We start from the raw sequence: 18,274 nt of genomic DNA, 5'->3' as shown, positions 1-18,274 counted from the left end.
AAAAATCTATAAAAATCAATTACAACAGAGTTGTTCCCCTTGTGATGTTTGATCAAATCAATTTCTGAACCCATTGTTTATTTACGAAGACCTCATAAAAGGTTAACTACAAAAGGAAACAGGTGTCATTATTACCTGTTTATGTTCACATCATAAACATAAACTATCAACTAAAGAAAATCAACTTGATTTACATCAGTGTAAATTCATAACTTCAAACCACTACCGACAGAGGATGGAGTCGTTGTAGCACCATGACCTCTGGACAGACAAGGTCAAGCTATGGTGCCGACTAGTATTGTCTCACCTGCCCATTATTCACCTGATCTGTCAACCTGGTGACAGATCCATTATGACATATAATGGTCTTGCACATAAACAATGCAATAAAACACAGGATTTACCTCGGTGGTTGAGAAAAGAAAACCGCTACCAAAGTAAGGTGGACTACTTCAAACAATACTTGTACAAACGATTATTGATCAACAAGTCTTCTAAATTCAGTCAACAATCTGCATGTTTCTTCTTTCCTGTGCTTTTTATATAGATGCCAAATAAACACTCATCTTAATTTACAAATCAAAAAAATAAACCAGTTAAAAATTATGTGTAGATGTCAGGGTTCTCAAGAGCTGTATATTGTGTGTTTCATATATTACCTTTTTAATATAAACAATAATTGAGATGTATGACTATGCATTAAGTATATATCTAAAGTTCTTCCATTAATTCCATACAGAAAAAAAAGATGCGTAAAGTAGCTAAAAATTCTCTGTGTTTTGACAAAATCCAAGGAGTGCTCTCCCTTAACTCTCCGTGTCAGTTGAATATAGAACACAATGCGCTATCTATACTCTGCAATGATAGAACATGGAGTTGATGGCTTTTGTACCTCAGTTAATGACTCTGTGGTAAAATGACACAAAAAACATGCTTTATTGCAAAAGCCATCATCTGGTGATCAAGACACAGTGGTTTACTGCATAGCCTGGGGTCGCTGGTTTCTCATCATGTCCCCGGGGCATACTACCAGAAATTCAGGCACTATATTCTGCAGACCGGCACATTACAACTGCATGTACTGTCCATAAACTGACTGTTCCTTTCCTTTTTCTATGTTAGCATTGCACAATGACTCATTTGGTGGTCATAATTTGCATGTGTTTAGCAAGAATTGGTATGGGCTAAAAAAAATTTCAAAAAAATATTTTTCAGCACTCTGAATACTTGTACCTTGAGATAACCAAATAGTAATTTTTTCAATTTCTTTATTTTGTTTCATTGTAAAAAGTCAAATATAATTCAATTTACAATTCACTATGTACAGAATTCAACAACTGCAATTTGACATATTAAAATTGCATAAAATGAGTATAACAAATTTTTGATGATAAAAAGGAGTGTGTAAAATGAAAATGAATGATTAGTCATTTAAAACATCAATGTATGCAAGAGAATGCTTTGCATTCTGTGAAAAACAATGAGAAACAATGCACATTCAATTGTACTTAGAAGATTACATCATGATAAGAGATCTATGTTATCACCATACAAGAGAATACTGATTTAATGTTAACAATAATTTAAATTTATATAGAATTAAGAGGAAATGGATGCTAGCTAAACCCTGAAGTAACTGACTATGATTATCTTGATGATGTCATTTGACATCAAACAGCACCTTTAAATTAGTGTGACTTTTTAAAGTCTTGCTGTACATAACTGTAGGCCTGTATTTCATTACCATGGCAACAAACTACAGATACGGCAGCATATATATTTTTGGCACATTACACGGACTCTCTGGTCGTCATTTTAGACACAACTAGACTACAACATCGGATTTGAAAAACAAATTATCAATCTCGTGTACGAGTTCATCCGGATTGATGGTGTAACTTCCGGATGTGGTTGTGGAGTTTCCGTCATCGTCTCGCGTTATAACGCTCTCACTGACCGTGTCGTCAATGTCTTGTAATGAGTAACGGAGACCAAAAGTACTGTGAGTGGCCTCATCCAGAGTGTCTAAATGTGTGCGGCCATTCACAAAACTCAAACCTCTGTCGGCCGACATGCACAGAATCCGAGACAACGATGTCTGGTTGTGATTGTCTTGACTAGAGCGTCCGTGTCTATTTTTAGCACTATCTACTGTGGTATTTGCAGTCACACTGTCATCACTAAAACTTATGTTTCGAGGATAATTCTCATTGGTGGATATCCGTTTCCTGTAATTGGAATGTAAAACGTTGGTGTGCTTGTTGGAGGAATTATGGGATTGATCCCCTGGTGAAAACTCGTTGCTGTAGGCCTGCCTTGTTTCTTCTGAAAGATCAAAAGAGTATACATAATTATAGTGATATGATAGAGTACAGAACTGCTATATTGAAATGGAATAAAATTGAATTGATTCAACTTGCTATTAATAGGTTAATAAAGCGGGGAATATCAATGACATTTCAAATCACACAGATCAAAACAAAAAGAAGACCTAAAGAACTGATCAGAATATAATGTAACATGCTGTGCATTCTTCTGGGAATGTCTAATCATGATGCAAAACACAAAAAGTTCTAAATATCAAACAAAGTTCATCACACTCTAATATAATGTAATACTGAGCAGGCAAATTGATTATGGCATTTCAACTGTGCATCAGGGAGCTATCAGCTTGTGCATGCTCGACTTACCGAGCTGCATTAGACAGTTGTCACACCAGACACTGTTGATAGAATTCTGAGGGAATAGAATCAAAAGACCATATTTCTACAGGGAATGTGATGGAGCATGTACTTCTTATCATTTGTCACATTATTATCTCATTCTCCATTCCCATTCTTCTTGTCCAAATGTCTTGGCTTATCAAAATACATCTGGTGATACAATGTACAGGCAAAATATCTATGTGCTCTGTGTATGAATATATTTGAATTGAATGAGCCTCATACCTGTATCACTCATGGGATTTCCCCTGTTGCTATTTATATCCTCCTCACTCCCTCCTCTTCCACTGTCGCTGGTAGCAGATTCCGCAGACATTTCACTGTCGTCATCACCTGCCTTTCTCAATGCTTGGTCTCTTCGGTTCTGTAAAATCATCAAAGAGAATACTTAGAATGCGTATGAAAATCATAACTGCTGGAAGGAACAATTTTTGCAATTAAGGAGTTCAAAGGAAGGCTCGTGGAATAAAAGTGAATAGATTGACTTCTCGCATGTGAGGAAAACTTTAGAGTAACTTGGTATGGATCATTAGAGAGGGAGATTTTTGTTAGGAACCTTGGGAGTATCTTGTGTTGTGTAAACCAAATGAAGCAGTTCCTGGACCAAATGGGACGAGTTACGATTAGCCTTGTTTGGGGAGGGGTCCCCCAGCAGACTATCCAAACAGCATAAAGAATCAAGGGCCCTTCAATGACCAGTAACACTTGTCACTTTTTAAACCAATTCAGATTTTCCGCTGTATTGAACGAATTATGGTGAGGATAAAAGACCAGTGTGACTCGACAAGTGTTGGAGGAGTTTTAGGTCCGGTGTAATGTGAACACCGATCGTTAACCACAATGCCCCACATGATATCCTGGAATTTCCCCCCAGGCCCATCGCATCCCCAACGCCCTGGCCTGTAATCAGCCATCGCGTCTCACCCCCAGGATTTCAAAAACCTTTCACACCACTATAAATACACTACATGAATCTTTTTTCACCTCTCAATAAAACACATAATTGATTAAATCATGAATTTACTGAATAAAAGTTCAAAGTTTTCTTCTTTTTTTTAAAGTTCGTGTAGATTATTATCACATTAAGTATGGGATAGGATCGAACTTTCTGATACAAATTGATTAAATCTTTGTGAATTTATCAACACAAAGTAAAAGTTTTCTTTCACAAAAATACAGTACTTGTGGTTTATTATCACATGCTTGGGAACTGGTGCATAAACTCCAGTATATAATACCTTTTCCTGCAGTTGTTGCAGCCATGTTGGTGAGGGGGTCTTCTGGTGATACAAGGTGTTCAGATTCTTCTCAGTCAGATGGTCCTTGGAAAAATCCGAGTGATGGCTACTATTGGTCAGAATGGAACTGCAAGCCTGGGGACCCTGCTTAAAAATAAAATAAATTATGTAATTATCAACAAAACAACAAAGGAAAACGATGAACTCGATACTGCGGGGAGCTAGTCATTAAAATCACACTGCAGTAGATTTTGTAGCGATAGTATGGCACTTTGAGTTGATTTAAACAAGCACTCTGACAATTGCTACAACCTTCAGACGCTCTGCATGACCTTAGAGATAGTAACAGATTACAGAGAAATTCTGCAATTACCTACACCCGTCACAAAGCGCGCATACCATCAACATTTAAACAAGCCTTGGTCCCCAGAACTGCATTGATCAGTGGTGTTCACAAAAAATCAATTAAGGTGAACTTGAATTTGTAATGTTTACTTCTTGAAGAATCGTGAAGAGCAATTCAGTGAAATTTAATGCCATCTTTATGGTTATTTAAGTGACACTAGAGCTTCTTACATAGTTGAAAGCAATACTTGGTTAAAGGGGTGGGCTTTTAATAACTTATTCTAAAACAGCAACTGTGGATTTTACATATTAAAATGCTTGTGAACAAAAACGAAAAATTTTTTTTTTTCCATTAAAAATATCTGAAAATTATTACCTGTGTACATTTGAAGATATTTATCAAATATGCACACTTTTATCAATTTAATCTATGGAAAATGATTTTTTTTTTTAGAATATCTGTATTTTGTAGATTGAGCAAATTTGTTCATAGTGTAATGTAATTCTAAACAAATAGAATAAAAAATGTTTGTCTAGAAAAACTTGAATAAAAAAGCAGGCATGACCCTACCTAAAAATTCTTTCCTGACAAACTAAATTTTTTTGTTGGATTAAATATGTTTATCTTTGGTAGATCACAGAGACATTGGCAAGAGTCTGCTGAGGTCTAAAACTTCAAGTGGTCTGCAAATAAGTCAATATCCCCTAGCTATGCCAAATTCTACAGAAAATCCTACGAAAAAACAAAGGGCTGAGGGGAGATGAGTCGAGTATGTCACAGTGCTTAATCCACCCTGCATGAATATTCGTCTTACCCAAGAAATTTAAAGAGCGCATTCAGGGGACGGGGAAAGTTATCTTTTAACTGACTTTTGGAGCGAGGTTGATGACTATTTTAGTAGGTGTTGATTGCCAAGGGGATTAGATAATTAAGATACTTGTAAAACAGAGGCGAAAATATTGACTTTTGAACAAGCAGGTTCCAGGGTCCTTACATAAACAAAACTCTTGGCCCAAATTGGTTTCAATTGAATTGTATCATTTGTTAGGAGGTATTTTGCTAACAGTTGATTCTCTGAGAAAGTGAAAGTGGTCAATAGGCGGAAATCTTAAAACCTCAAACAAATACAAGAGTCATTTAAAAACGGCTGGTCATAACGTCCCTTTCAAATATCGTCCTTGCGGTCAGAAATAAAATTCCTTAAAGTATATGCGAAAAACTTGAAGCGTATTAATTAATAAAGAAAGTATACATTGCTAACAGGATTAAAAGTCATCTTGATTTCTTACGTGAGTCAGATACATAAAAAGAAGGATTGCTCAAGATTTTTACCTATGGACTTAATAAAATAAACACGATTGGTGTATTCTGGTCAAATTGATGTATGTCCACCAATCAATGCCGATCAGATACAGGACATAACAGTTCCATTAATCCCGGGACCACTGGTCATTTGTCTTCATAATCTATTCATGTTCAGATCAGCCCCGACAAATTTACCTAATTACCATTAACAGTTACGACTACACTCAGCATATGGGGCAGTCTTAATTAAGTTTAATCAATTCTCTCTTGGTGTCACCTTGTTCTTCATACCTACAGGGGTCGGGTGACACTGAACCTGATAAATACCCCGCTACTCTGACATGTACCCAGAGATCTGATCAGGGCAGAATCTGATTGGGCAGTCCCAACACCTAGCCACTGTCTGATGACTCAAGTATTTTATCACTTATGTGTTAATTTGTAAATGCCCATCACATAACATGAACAATGTCTGATCAATCACATTTTTGTGTCAAGTAACCATGACTTTCACTGTTCACTTACAATGAGGAATTTGAAAACATTTTTATGCTGAAAATTCTCCATCCAAATTACATTATTTTATTTAATGTAAGAAAAATAAAAAATTATTTCTATTTTTAGGATAAATTGATCTTTAAGAGTATGAGAAATGTGTTTATATTTTTTACTGCATTTATGAAAATATATAAAATAAATTTTTCCATGAAATTATGAAAAAAAAAAAAATATTTTCTTATTAATGAGATAAATAAATCTTTAACATTGGTATCTTTTTAAAAGATAAAAAATTACCTCTAGAGGTTTCCCGTCCATGGAGTAGGCAGAGTGGGGGTTCTTGAGGTAGGAGGAGAATGAGGTGATGTTGGTCAGTGAGGAGATGTTCATGGAGTCCTCGTCACTCAGGGAGAAGCTCACCTCCTTCTTGTTCCTCTTGATGTCTGTGAACTGGGGCGTCCCGGCCATCACCAGGGTCTCCGGGTTCTTCAGATCCACGCGCACCTCTGCCTTGGATTCCTTCCGATGCTGGCGGTGCCGGTCCACGTACTTCACGATGCAAATGGCTGCAATGATGGCCACGGAGAGAATGACTGTAACCACCACAATAGCTATGACGATCACGATGTTATTTTCTCCTGACCCTGGGGACTGGGCTCCTAGGACCGTGTTGTTGCTGACCGTGATGATCACATTCAGGTTAGCAAACATGGTGAAAACACCATTCTTCACTCCCAGCACTAGCCTGTATGAGTCCGAGTCATACAGATGCATGGTCTTTGCGATCATCAACTCTCCAGTCTCTGCATTCATTTTGAAGAGGTCAGGCTTTGTGGGTTCGACTTTATGGATGTAAAAGGAAAGAACGGAATTGTTGCCTTCGTCGATGTCATCAGCCTCCACTCTGGCAATCACCGAATCCTTGGGGGTGGTGTACATCAGTTTGATTGTGTTGTTATGGTTATCAGGGTAAATAATTCGCGGCATATTGTCATTGGCATCCAATACATGGACAGTCACGAGAGCCATGCTAGAGCGAGTGGGGTTCCCCTTGTCTGTCACGGTCACATTGAAGTTATACACTGTCTTTAGCTCCCTATCCAGCATTCCTGCCTTCAGCAAGCCGGTATCATAGTCTAAAATAAATTCAGGGTATCTAGGAGAGGCAAAGTCAAAAGAGAACTGTCCATTTGGACCTGCGTCTGGGTCTTCTGCAAACAGACGTCCAACAATGGGCAGGTTCTTTTGTTCCTCTAAGACGTAAAATTCAAAGTGAGACTTCTTGAACATTGGAGTGTTGTCATTTTCATCTTCCAGGGTGAGTCTGATGAGGGTGGAAGATTTTAGCTGGGGGTTGCCAGCATCAGATGCATTCACATGAAACAGAATGACAGGTGACATTTCACGGTCCAGTGACTTTTTTACAGTTATAACCCCTGATGTTGAATCAACATGGAAACTATCGCTTCCGTCAGTGTGCATGAAGTATGTAACTTTTCCGGCAAGACCCGAATCTTTGTCAACTGCTTTCACAGTTGTGATGACTTCGTTTGGAGGGTTGTTCTCTTTGATGGTGGCCCGGTATATGGACTGTAGAAACACTGGATTGTTGTCATTCACATCCAGGACGTTGATGAGGAAGCTGGACGTGTTCTGGTGCTGGGGAATTCCCTGATCCTGGCACTGTATAGTCACATTGTGAACATGCCTAGATTCATAATCCAGGGGACTTTTGATGATAACTTTATACATGTTGTTAAAAATTTCTTCAATTTTGAAGAATTCTCCCAATACTTGACACTGAATTTCTCCGTTTGGGCCGCTGTCTAGGTCGGACACGGCAAAGTTAGCTACGTATCTTCCAACTTCTGCTGATTCCAAGATGTCTGTTCCATCAGGAAGCAGATTTACACTGATTTGTGGGGCGTTGTCATTGACGTCCAAGATATTGATGTTCACGACGGAGGTAGAGGATTTTGGTTCTCTTCCCTTGTCCTGAACTTCAACTAAAAACTGATAATTATCCTCTTCCTCATAGTCAATTTCTGATATTGTATAAATCTCTCCGGAAGTTTTATTTACAGCAAATTTGTCTTTAATTTTTTGTGGCACTCTTGAATTGAATGCAAATGTAAATTCACCATTTTCATTAATATCCAAATCTTGGGCGGACAAAGTTAAAACATTTTTCCCAACAGGGTGGTTTTCTGGGATAGAAGCATCATATTTGGCCTGAGAAAACAATGGTTTATTGTCATTATCATCAATCACAGTAATATTCACCATAACCGTCCCTGAGCGCTGCGGAAATCCCCCATCCTTGGCAACAATCTCCACTTGGTAAAAATCTAAAGTTTCCCTGTCCAACTTGTACCGCACGACAAGTCCCAGGTCTGTGGTGCCGTCAATGTTTTTGATTTCTTTAAGTCCAAACATTTCATTGCTGGGTTTGAGCGTGTAGGATTTTATGGAGTTGTTGATGCCCATGTCTGGGTCCACCGCTCCGCTGGTCAGCAGAACGAAATCCACCGGCACTGACTCCTGAACATCCAGCGCCACCTGAGATTGCGGAAATGTGGGAGCATTGTCATTGGCATCCAGAATATTAACTTTGATTGCAAAGATTTTGAAGAGATCTAGACTGCTGTGCTGTTGGTCCTGCTTGTACACAGCTACACTGAACTCGAGAACACATTTAACTTCAAACTCACACAGGACCTCTCGGTCGAGAACACTCGCGGTTTTGATTGTGCTCGATTTTTCATCAATTATGAAATATGAAGCATCCTTACTTCCCTGCGTCAGAATTTGAAATTTCATGCGTTCTAGTTCCTCCTGAGTAACATTGGCCTTTAGTAAACTGTCAACGGCAACATTGCCCACAAACGTTTCACGAGACTGCTGTTCCAGTAAATCGTATTTGAGAGAGATTTCTTGGCCCACACTCATCTGTGTGTAAATGTCCAAAGCAAGGAGGAGAAAGAGTTGTCGGATGCCTTGCCCCATCATGCATTATTGACAGCACTCCATTCAAGGAAATTTAAATCAGGTTTTTTTTTGTTTTATTTAATCGTACTCTGATGTATGGTGGTAAGAAAAACTTCACACACCTACAAAAAAAGAAAGAAAATACTCAAAATATGTGACATATTTACTAAAAAAAAATGAATCATGTACAAAGTAAATTTGCTAAATAATTATGATTGATTGTGGAGTTTTTCAAAAGAAAAAATAAATGAGCTAAAGTATTTTATGCATGAAGATAAATTCAACTTTCATAAATCATAATTAAACTCTGACCTAGTTAAAAGGGTAAAAAAATCTATTGAGTAAATTCACCTGGTTATGATATATTACTCCCAATAACAAAATCAATGTTTTTTTTCCTCAAAAAGAACATCCACTCACTACAAGACAGTACAGGCCCATGAAAAATGCATGGACACAATTCTGTGAGAGTTCATGGAGGGGGAGGGGCTTAGCATGCATGCCTGGCTCAATACCAGCACTGACTGACCAATCGAGTGAAGCGTTGACCAATCAGAACGCTTCATTGACCACTGTACAGAATAGGTATGATTGTGTAAACACTATCTGTGTGTACAAATCCTATAATGGATTGACATCAAATATTAAAAAACACCCTCTGCCAGATTTAGAATAATTTTTTCCTTCTAATTTTTTTACACACCATAAGCCTTGTAGAAATAAATATACTTTACATTTTCTGCACTTTTGTGATAAATTATATTATGTTTTTGCCTATTTTTTTTTATATAAATTACTACCAAGCAACAAATTGCCTGGAGATGTTATGGCAAAACAAACAGAAAGTTAAATAAACAAACAGAAAGCTACTGCTGTTTTTGATAAATGACTTAATGATCACTGTTTGTAAATAACAGTTTTTTGTATAAACATTCAACAGCCTTCAAAGACATCCATTATCTCCATGTGTTCACACCAATTCTGGATGAAGCTTTGATGTGGACTTTTGGTTATTATAGCCATGTCATAAGGCATTAAAAATAAGATGAATGATATTTGACAAAAATGTGCATAGCCAATAATTTTAAAAATAAAATATCCAAAAAAAAAAAAAACCAACAGCAAAATGGATTTTATTTTTTAAAACCATGTATAACTATAGATGCTAAATAACATTTTTCTAGTGTCAACTATATTTAATATCTTTTATGTATTTTTCTTAACATATACCCCAATGCTCCTTTTATAATCCTATAAAAGCATGCAGTACTTTCAAAATAAGGAGAGAACTTTGAAAAGTACAATTAAGAATAACAGAATAAACAAGAATTAAAGAAAAGGAAAATTTAAACATTTCAATGTCCAAGCTGTGTGTAAACCGTAGGGTGTCTTTGTTTTTCTCCCTGGGTGGGGGAGGCTCTTGGCTCACTGACCAGAGTATAATTCTCCCCTGTACAGTACCTGCCTCTCTCTGATATGTTTGAGTTGGACTTATCCTGAGCCATGTAATGAAATTAGCAGATAATCTTATCAGGTTTTAACCACAAGCTTTACTAGCTTTTAACATCTTGACAAGATTACCAGGCTCATTGTTTGATATTTCTCCTCTGGTCATGTTAAAAGGAAGAACGGACCTTGGAATTTCAATAATAGCTTTTAGATTCAGTTTTATGATTTTTAAATTAATATCAATTGTTGTCAATAAATTCTTCAATCAGATAGACTCTGATTTACAATGCCCTAAAATTACAGAATGAACTTGAATTTTAAATTGTACCTGTTTTTTTAAAGACAAGAGTTATTTCACACCTAATAAATTTTCTCTTCTCTTTTTAAGAAGGCATAATAAAAAGCAATCAGTAATGTTTCAGTAACAATAATGTTGTAATTAAGAAAACAATTTTGGTACATACCTAGATTCTATCAAATGAAAAGGAAAAAATTGAAACTATTTTAATCTTTAAAGAAAATTTGGTTAATTGCTCTCAGTCATGCAAATTCCTCAATTACATGCATAGATTAAAAAGATTCCAAAATCTATGAAAAACAAAAACACAAGAAAATTCTTTGTTATGTGGTATACCAGTCAATGGTCAATGTAAAGAATAGACATGCCACAGGAAATTTTCACCATTGAACTATGGCCAAATATTTGAATCTTAAAGTATTTCTCATTAGGCTTTAATTATCTAACAGTTAAAGGATTTGACTTTAATGTTTAAATACTGTATCAATATCCTACAGCTGAAAATCTGCGACACAGATAAATCCTGCTTACCAAGGGGAGATAACTCTGATACAAGGGAGGTTATCACTGGTTAAAGAAGATTAAGGCATGGTGCCTTTATCTGTACATATTCAAACATATCTAGTCAATATTACTAATGTTATCAATCCCCACAGAATCTGTCAGAAGCGAGCCTGCTTAGCAACAACCAAGGGTGCCTGTCACTCATAAGGGGGAATGTCTGGTGACAAGAAAACACTGAAAATTGTTACACACTCGCAAAGATTAGAGAGGCAATAAATTCAGTAGCACAAGGTGTCAGCAGTCTTGGGTAGCAGCTCTGGGGCCGAAAACAATACAAACTTCAGCGCACTTGTGGAATTCTCTTATAGAACATTATCAATGAATGTGAAAGTCATCCATTGAAAACACGTTTATCATTCAATCTAACATCCTGTCTCCCCGTTAGTTCAAACTATGACAAAGAAATGACATACATACCCCAAAACAACGAATAACAAACTGAGGAAAAACTACCCCAAACCTGAGATCTATATATGTACAAGGTGTATTGAATCAGTTGTAAATCAAGTGGATTGGGGTTTTAGGCCTATCTAGTGGACATATGTCAGAGAGAGAGAGACTTTACAACTGTTTTTACCCTGGTTTCCTGGAGGATACAAGGACATGTATATCCCTTTTCATTCAATCAATGCCCCTCTGTCAAACATTCTTTATTAAGGGTGTCAACCCGCTCAGCAATCATGACACCATATTGCTGTGCCATCTGTACTGTATATTCTGCTAATTATCCTTAAGTAAATAATTAACATATCTGACAAAATAAATAGAAAGTTTGGCTAAATATAATAGCTAAGGAGTAGAGAATAAAGGGGGGTAACTCCTATCATGAGTTGTGGTGCTATCAGTCAATCTACAAGCTGGGGTGTCAGGGGTTTATCAACAGTCTGTCAGTAAGATGTCTTGTTTAATGAAACAGATATCCTCTCCTAGACACCGACTCAAAATCAGATTAACACAGGCACACTATTAGAGGCTTAGGTCTTACTTATTCATTTCACGAGATAAAAGGAGGCTGTGCAAGACAGGCGGAAAATTGACCAATTTACACCTGAACGGAACCTTGGTGGCCAAATTAAGGTTGATTGGGGACCAGATAATCTGATTATAGCTGGTGTTGTCCTCTACACTACTGGGGTAGGAAGGTTTGCTGACCACCAGTTTAATGGCCCCTTTGGTCATACTCATTTTCCAATTAAGTGTTTTATGAGACTGGAAATTGATGATTTTCTGTCTGACCCTTAATTTAAAACATGATATTGTTCATCCTTAAATTTGATTTACCAATTAAATTTAATAAAAAGAATTAAAGCTCAGCTCTTTTTTATAAAACATTTTTTTTAAAACTGTATTCAAATAATTTAAAATAAATTCAAAGTGGGATGATATAAATTATATTGCAGTATAACTATTTCTTAAAAGTATAGCTGACATTTTCTCATATAAAAATTACTTACCAAATGAACAATTTATCTAGCGGTACTATGTAAAAACCACAACCCCATTAGTTGAAGTAAGTTAGAATTTTGATGATGCATTTATTGTCTTCAAGATCTAACCATATATACTAGCCACAGCAATAAAATAAATAAAATATTTCTATTTAATATCTTACAAAAGGTATAGGTATGTAAGTTTCATTCCACAAGCATGACCTCATGAAACCTTTCTAATTCAAGGGTTCTCAGGGCAATTAAAACTTGAATTTGTTAAAAACGCTTACCAATATTCACAATGATTAAAGGAAAGTATTTCAATTTTCAAATAATGATTTGTGAGGAGTGAAATAAAAATGAAAATGAATTTAAATGGATTTCAAAGATTAATAATGCGCATTAATGGCAATTGAGTAAAAATCCACAAATGCGTACAGATTCTAAGCCGTGAAATGTATGTACCAAAGAGAATGGTCACTAATGGAGGGTAATCGGAGCTGTTCGAGCTGAGCAATTTGAACGCTGTCCTCCTATTTGCACAAACCACAGAGGGGAGGGCTGGATAAATTCACACAGAATTCGGTAGTTTCCTCGCATTTAAGTTCCCTCATTGATCTAATGCCATCGACAACATAGCAGCTTTTAAGCGCATTGTTAAAATACAGCATGATATATAATTATCTGAAATGATCATTTTATTCTCTTTTTAATATTAAGCAGATTTTAATTGCGATGAAAATTTTCATGTTGACCAATGATATTGCATCCAAAATATGATGAGTCAAACAATCCTAATCAATTCAAATGCTCGTTCAAACCCAGTCCCTGTTTTAAAGACTATTAATTTTTATGTCTTTTTTTTAAACTTCTGTTTCTTTTGAAAGAAAATACCAAGAGAAAAAAATGAACTGTAAATATATTTGACAAACAGAGATACTATTTCAAATAGTTATTTGATACTCGAACTTTGAGCTAAAAATCTTCAAATGAAGAAAAAAAAAATTGCATTTTTCTTACTATGTATTGAAACTTGGCTGCATGCTTACACTTCAAAGTAAAATTGATTAATTTGGAAGATGTTGGTGGAAGGAGAATGCTAGAGACCTATTGAATAAAACAAGGCGGGCTCACTCAATAGCCCAGCGGGACATCTACTTTAAACTGTCAACACTTCACATTTTACAAGACAAAACAATGTACAACTCTGATCAATGTTACAACATTCACTTCTTAAATAGTTTTTGTTTAAAAAATAGCAGAATTTTTCCTACAATCCCTCCCACCAAATAATGAGTTTAAGAAAGAAAAGAGAACAAAAATTAATGAATGCCAAAAAAAAAAAAAAATCCCAACCTTATTACCAACAATTAAGAATTAAGAGTAAATGAACAGGAAAAAAAATTAATCGAAATTTCAAACCTATATTTAAAAGAAATAAAACAACTATAAATATGCATGAAAGTGAAAAAAAAGAAAAGAATATCTACCCTCTGATGTATCATAATATCCATCTAAAATTGGCCTCTTGGTCACATGCATTTGACAGTCTCGAGTTTGATAAATCCAAGTCAAACAGCATTTTTTCACGCAGTAAGTGATCTGCGGTGATTCATAGCTTTCACATGTAAGTAAAACGGATCACTCCCGCTTGTCAATACATGGTCAATCTAACAACTCAATTTGGGTTGAAATCCTTGAGTGAATAATTAAAGATTTTTTTTCCCCCTTGTTTGATTTTGTTAGAAACTTTCAACGTGGTTCCCATATAATGGAGAAGCACAATTTAAGGTGTTCTTGAAAGGAAATAATAAGCTTTAACAATTATGTTAATTTCCTATGGCTGTTCAATTGTTCGAGCCTTACAGTAGCTATCCTAAATGGTTACTGCAAGATCAAAATGGGGTTTTAACATATCGTTAATTTGAAACAGAGAAAATATATATTTCTGGCCATGAATGAAAACGTCAATTATCGTTTCGTGAAAAAGATTTTTTGTGCTGATGATTGAACAAAGCGAAAAGGTTGGGCGGTATGGAAAGCAAGCAGATGCGGTCCGCTGAAGCAGATAATGGAGATCTTGATATTTTTCATCTCGTGGAGAAAAAAATTTAAAGTCTAGGAGACAAATTACTCATCAATACTTGTGCTTGCTTAACATGCTATTTACAACTCTCAGTTAAATTAATAATCAATGGGGGTATTTTTGAACACCTATGTAAAATAACTGTCAAACAATGTTAGTATCCTGGGGATAGGCGAATTGATCAGAAATGTAGATAGAAGGAGCCACCAAATGGTCACACGCAATCACCCCTATGTACCCACAGTACCGTGACTGACCACTTATCAATTTATTATAAAACATAAATTAGACAATGCATTGAGTCTCTATTATCCTAGCTATTTTGTCTAGAGTTAAAAGATACATAAAATTCTAAATGTTTAATAAAAATTATGACCAAGTACGGAACTCTTTAGAGAAAAATCTCCTCAGAGGGAAATAGGTACATTTTTTTTATCTTAGAGTATGAAATTTGATAAAGCACCAATTGCTTTTGTTGAGGTGATAATCTTTATTAGAATTCTGTAAAAATATTCCCATACAACTCATGTGGTATGATTTGATAAAAATTTATAATCCAGACAATCTATTGTCAATTCACCAACAGAACAAAAAATCAAGCACAGGATAAGCAGTAAGATGAAATTTCCATCCTGTTTTTTTTTTCCTTTCAGGCAATTGTTCCCCCACAAAGAAATGGGACATCAGTTCCCTAACTGCATTAGTTTACAGCTTAAGAATTCTCCAATATTAACTTTACAGATCAGATTTAAGAAAAATTGGAAACCAAACAACCAACAGGTATTTATGCAAGTTATTGAATATGACAAAAAAGACGGCCATTGAAGGGAACGTAGTCTCCAACGAACACAAATCTTTAAAACTAATACCGTTTCCTGTACATCCAGATTGGATAATGCATGATGCAAAATATTTGAAAAGCACTTGAGGAAAGAAATTCTAATCTGTTCCACTTGAGAAATACAAAAATTTCATGAGGACCAAACACAAGGGGAGCCCAGAATTGCATCAGATAAATCAAACAACTTTTTTTTTTTAAGCTGTCATGTATATAAACATGTTCATATAGCAATTCACACTTTAAAAAAAATCAAATATTAATTTTGCAATATATCTAATTTTCATAAAATTTAATGCACATATTTGTGATAACAATTTTCAAATCATTCATTTCTTGGAGCAATAAAAAACAAAAATTATATCCTAAAAAAAATTCAATTAAAACAACAAAATCAAAATAATATTTGAGAAATTAAAAACATTTATGAAAAGTGAAATCTTACAATAATTCTGCTCCAATAACATCCTATTTTTTGGCAAAAAGAATTTAACACTTCCTTCTAAAAACATCCAAGTTCTGACTCAAAGATTCAACAATTCGGTCATTAAAACTTTCTCTCTACAGACTGTGTACACAATGATATTACATTCGACTCATGCTGGCATTCTACAAGATACTCTGATATTTGTTTTGCAGAGCATGATTCCATTGTTTCCTGACCAAGAAAAAACAAAACCTATCTCGTATTTAAATACTCATTAGTGAAAGTTGAACTACAATATTCAAACCCAATCAAGGGTTGCCGGGGCCAAAGAATGCGTTCATAGAATCGGGACTCCAATGAACATGTTTAACACTCAAAAACAGGTGACAAAAAATACCTGTCAAACTAAACAACCCCACGTAGACTGCAACCCAGTAGTGATTTGTCCAAGAAACTTGGCAAAACTCAAAGTAACAAATAATTAAGATAACATATTTAAATAAGCAACCATTCAATTTTTTCTAACAATGATTGCAGTTTTACATCTATATAAATTTATCATACAGAAATATATAGTTATATTAGATGAAGATATAAATAAATTCAAAACTTTTTTTAATTTGATCAAAAAATTTAGACTTTTCATTTTTCTTGACCTTTTGAATGCATCACTAAAACTGTTTCTATTTCAAAAGCTACCTGCCATTAATGTTGAATTTTTAGAAATAAAAATTGACTTCTAATTTTAAAAAAATGTTAAGTGAATGAATTTTGTTGCCCATAGATAGGTCCGATTTGAGCAGATGACACTGTCACCGGCTAGCGGTTCATGGGAAAGGATCACAGACAATTTTGATGAAGTCGTCAAACTGGTGACAGAAACATTCATGCACTATTGATGTCTGGGTGTTAAAGTTTGTACACATTGTAAAGATGCAGTCAAAGGTATCCAGGCATCTGAACGAACCCACAGAAAAAAAAAACTAATTTTCTGAAACTACCTCTATTTTTAACATCACTCAGTTTGCAATAGTAAGTTATTCTCAAAATAAACTAAGCAGCAAAAGTTACCGTATTTGATTATAGCAATGTAGGTTAAGCAATTGAACAAGTAAATAACCATACTGTTTTAACATATTTTTTTTTTAAATCCAATATGGAATGCAAATGAAAACAATTTACCTGTATATGGAACCTGTGTTATTTAAGCCAAAAACAAATACCACTGCCAGTACTGAAGGAACATGTACATATAAATACAAGAAAAACAGGCATTCTTGTGATCTCCATAATTGCGTGGCTTTTTATTACGGAATCAATGAGTCGGTATTTAGTGGGCCTACCTACCCCTTAAACAGAATTCTAATGGACTTCTGTCAGTGTTGACTTTACTGAATAAAAGAATTTTCATCCCCAAAGTAAATCACATTGTCCCCTTTAACTTGTTTTCATTCTGAATTTAGTGGTTCCTGAATTGGCCGGGCATGCCTTCGAGTGTCCAGTAATATTGACGTTCCAACACGGTATACAACATACCAAAGACCAAACAATGCCAAAAATGCCAAAAAAAATTTGATTCTTAATCATATTAGAGCATTGCAGAATATGTACCTTAAAGCAATAACATCAATTGAGTTTCAATTGTTAAGAAATGATTTTGTTGAAACAAAATCCATTGATCATACTTATATTACATGACAGAGGTTAAAAAAACATTGGGGAATTTTTCGTTAAAAAGTATAATAAAACAATTTGTACTACATATGTACAATTAGGTAGAAAAAACCACAGACGTAATAGATCAGCAAAGAGCCGGGAAATCACCAGAAAGGCAGAACAAGAAACTACCAGAGGACAATTGTCATCTGGATTCTAATTGGTCGACAATTGTCAGGTGACAAAGTTACTTCAGGTGAAAAAGTCATCAGGAAATCAGAGAGAAAGGGGGTTACCCAACCTTACATATGGCATATGGCACCAAACAATCTTATAATTTGTACTTCAGACAAATTGCTACTTTCTATCACCTCCCATCAATGGAGTCAACTAAATCTTTTAAAAAGCAAAGTGTATTATTTAACAGT

General features: G+C 35.2%; 2 protein-coding genes across 3 annotated transcripts in view; both read right to left on the bottom strand.

The window, feature by feature from the left end:
* Positions 1-1,251: 1,251 nt before the first annotated feature.
* LOC128156269 (protocadherin beta-11-like) lies at positions 1,252-9,119 on the bottom strand. 2 transcript variants are annotated; one of them, XM_052818332.1, is made up of 4 exons: positions 6,408-9,119; positions 3,962-4,105; positions 2,949-3,087; positions 1,252-2,325 (listed from the first exon to the last, which is right to left on the bottom strand). In XM_052818332.1, exons 1-4 carry the CDS (start codon positions 9,117-9,119, stop codon positions 1,826-1,828), a joined length of 3,495 nt encoding a protein of 1,164 aa, XP_052674292.1. In that variant the 3' UTR covers positions 1,252-1,825. The 2 variants fall into 2 exon arrangements, with proteins under 2 accessions (XP_052674292.1, XP_052674293.1); XM_052818333.1 differs by lacking the exon at positions 1,252-2,325 and adding an exon at positions 2,691-2,736 and having other exon boundaries at positions 3,962-4,108.
* Positions 9,086-18,274, bottom strand: part of LOC128156279 (ATP-dependent (S)-NAD(P)H-hydrate dehydratase-like) — a 36,342-nt gene continuing 27,153 nt past the window's right edge. The window contains exon 11 of the mRNA XM_052818352.1: positions 9,086-9,220. The gene's annotated coding sequence lies outside the window, so the exon portion shown is untranslated. The remainder of the gene's footprint in view (positions 9,221-18,274) is intronic.

Source organism: Crassostrea angulata, chromosome 7 (assembly GCF_025612915.1).
Source record: "Crassostrea angulata isolate pt1a10 chromosome 7, ASM2561291v2, whole genome shotgun sequence".
NCBI lineage: Eukaryota > Metazoa > Mollusca > Bivalvia > Ostreida > Ostreidae > Magallana > Magallana angulata.
The sequence above is the reverse complement of the archived record's forward strand: the minus strand, read 5'-3'. Positions and strand labels throughout refer to the sequence as shown.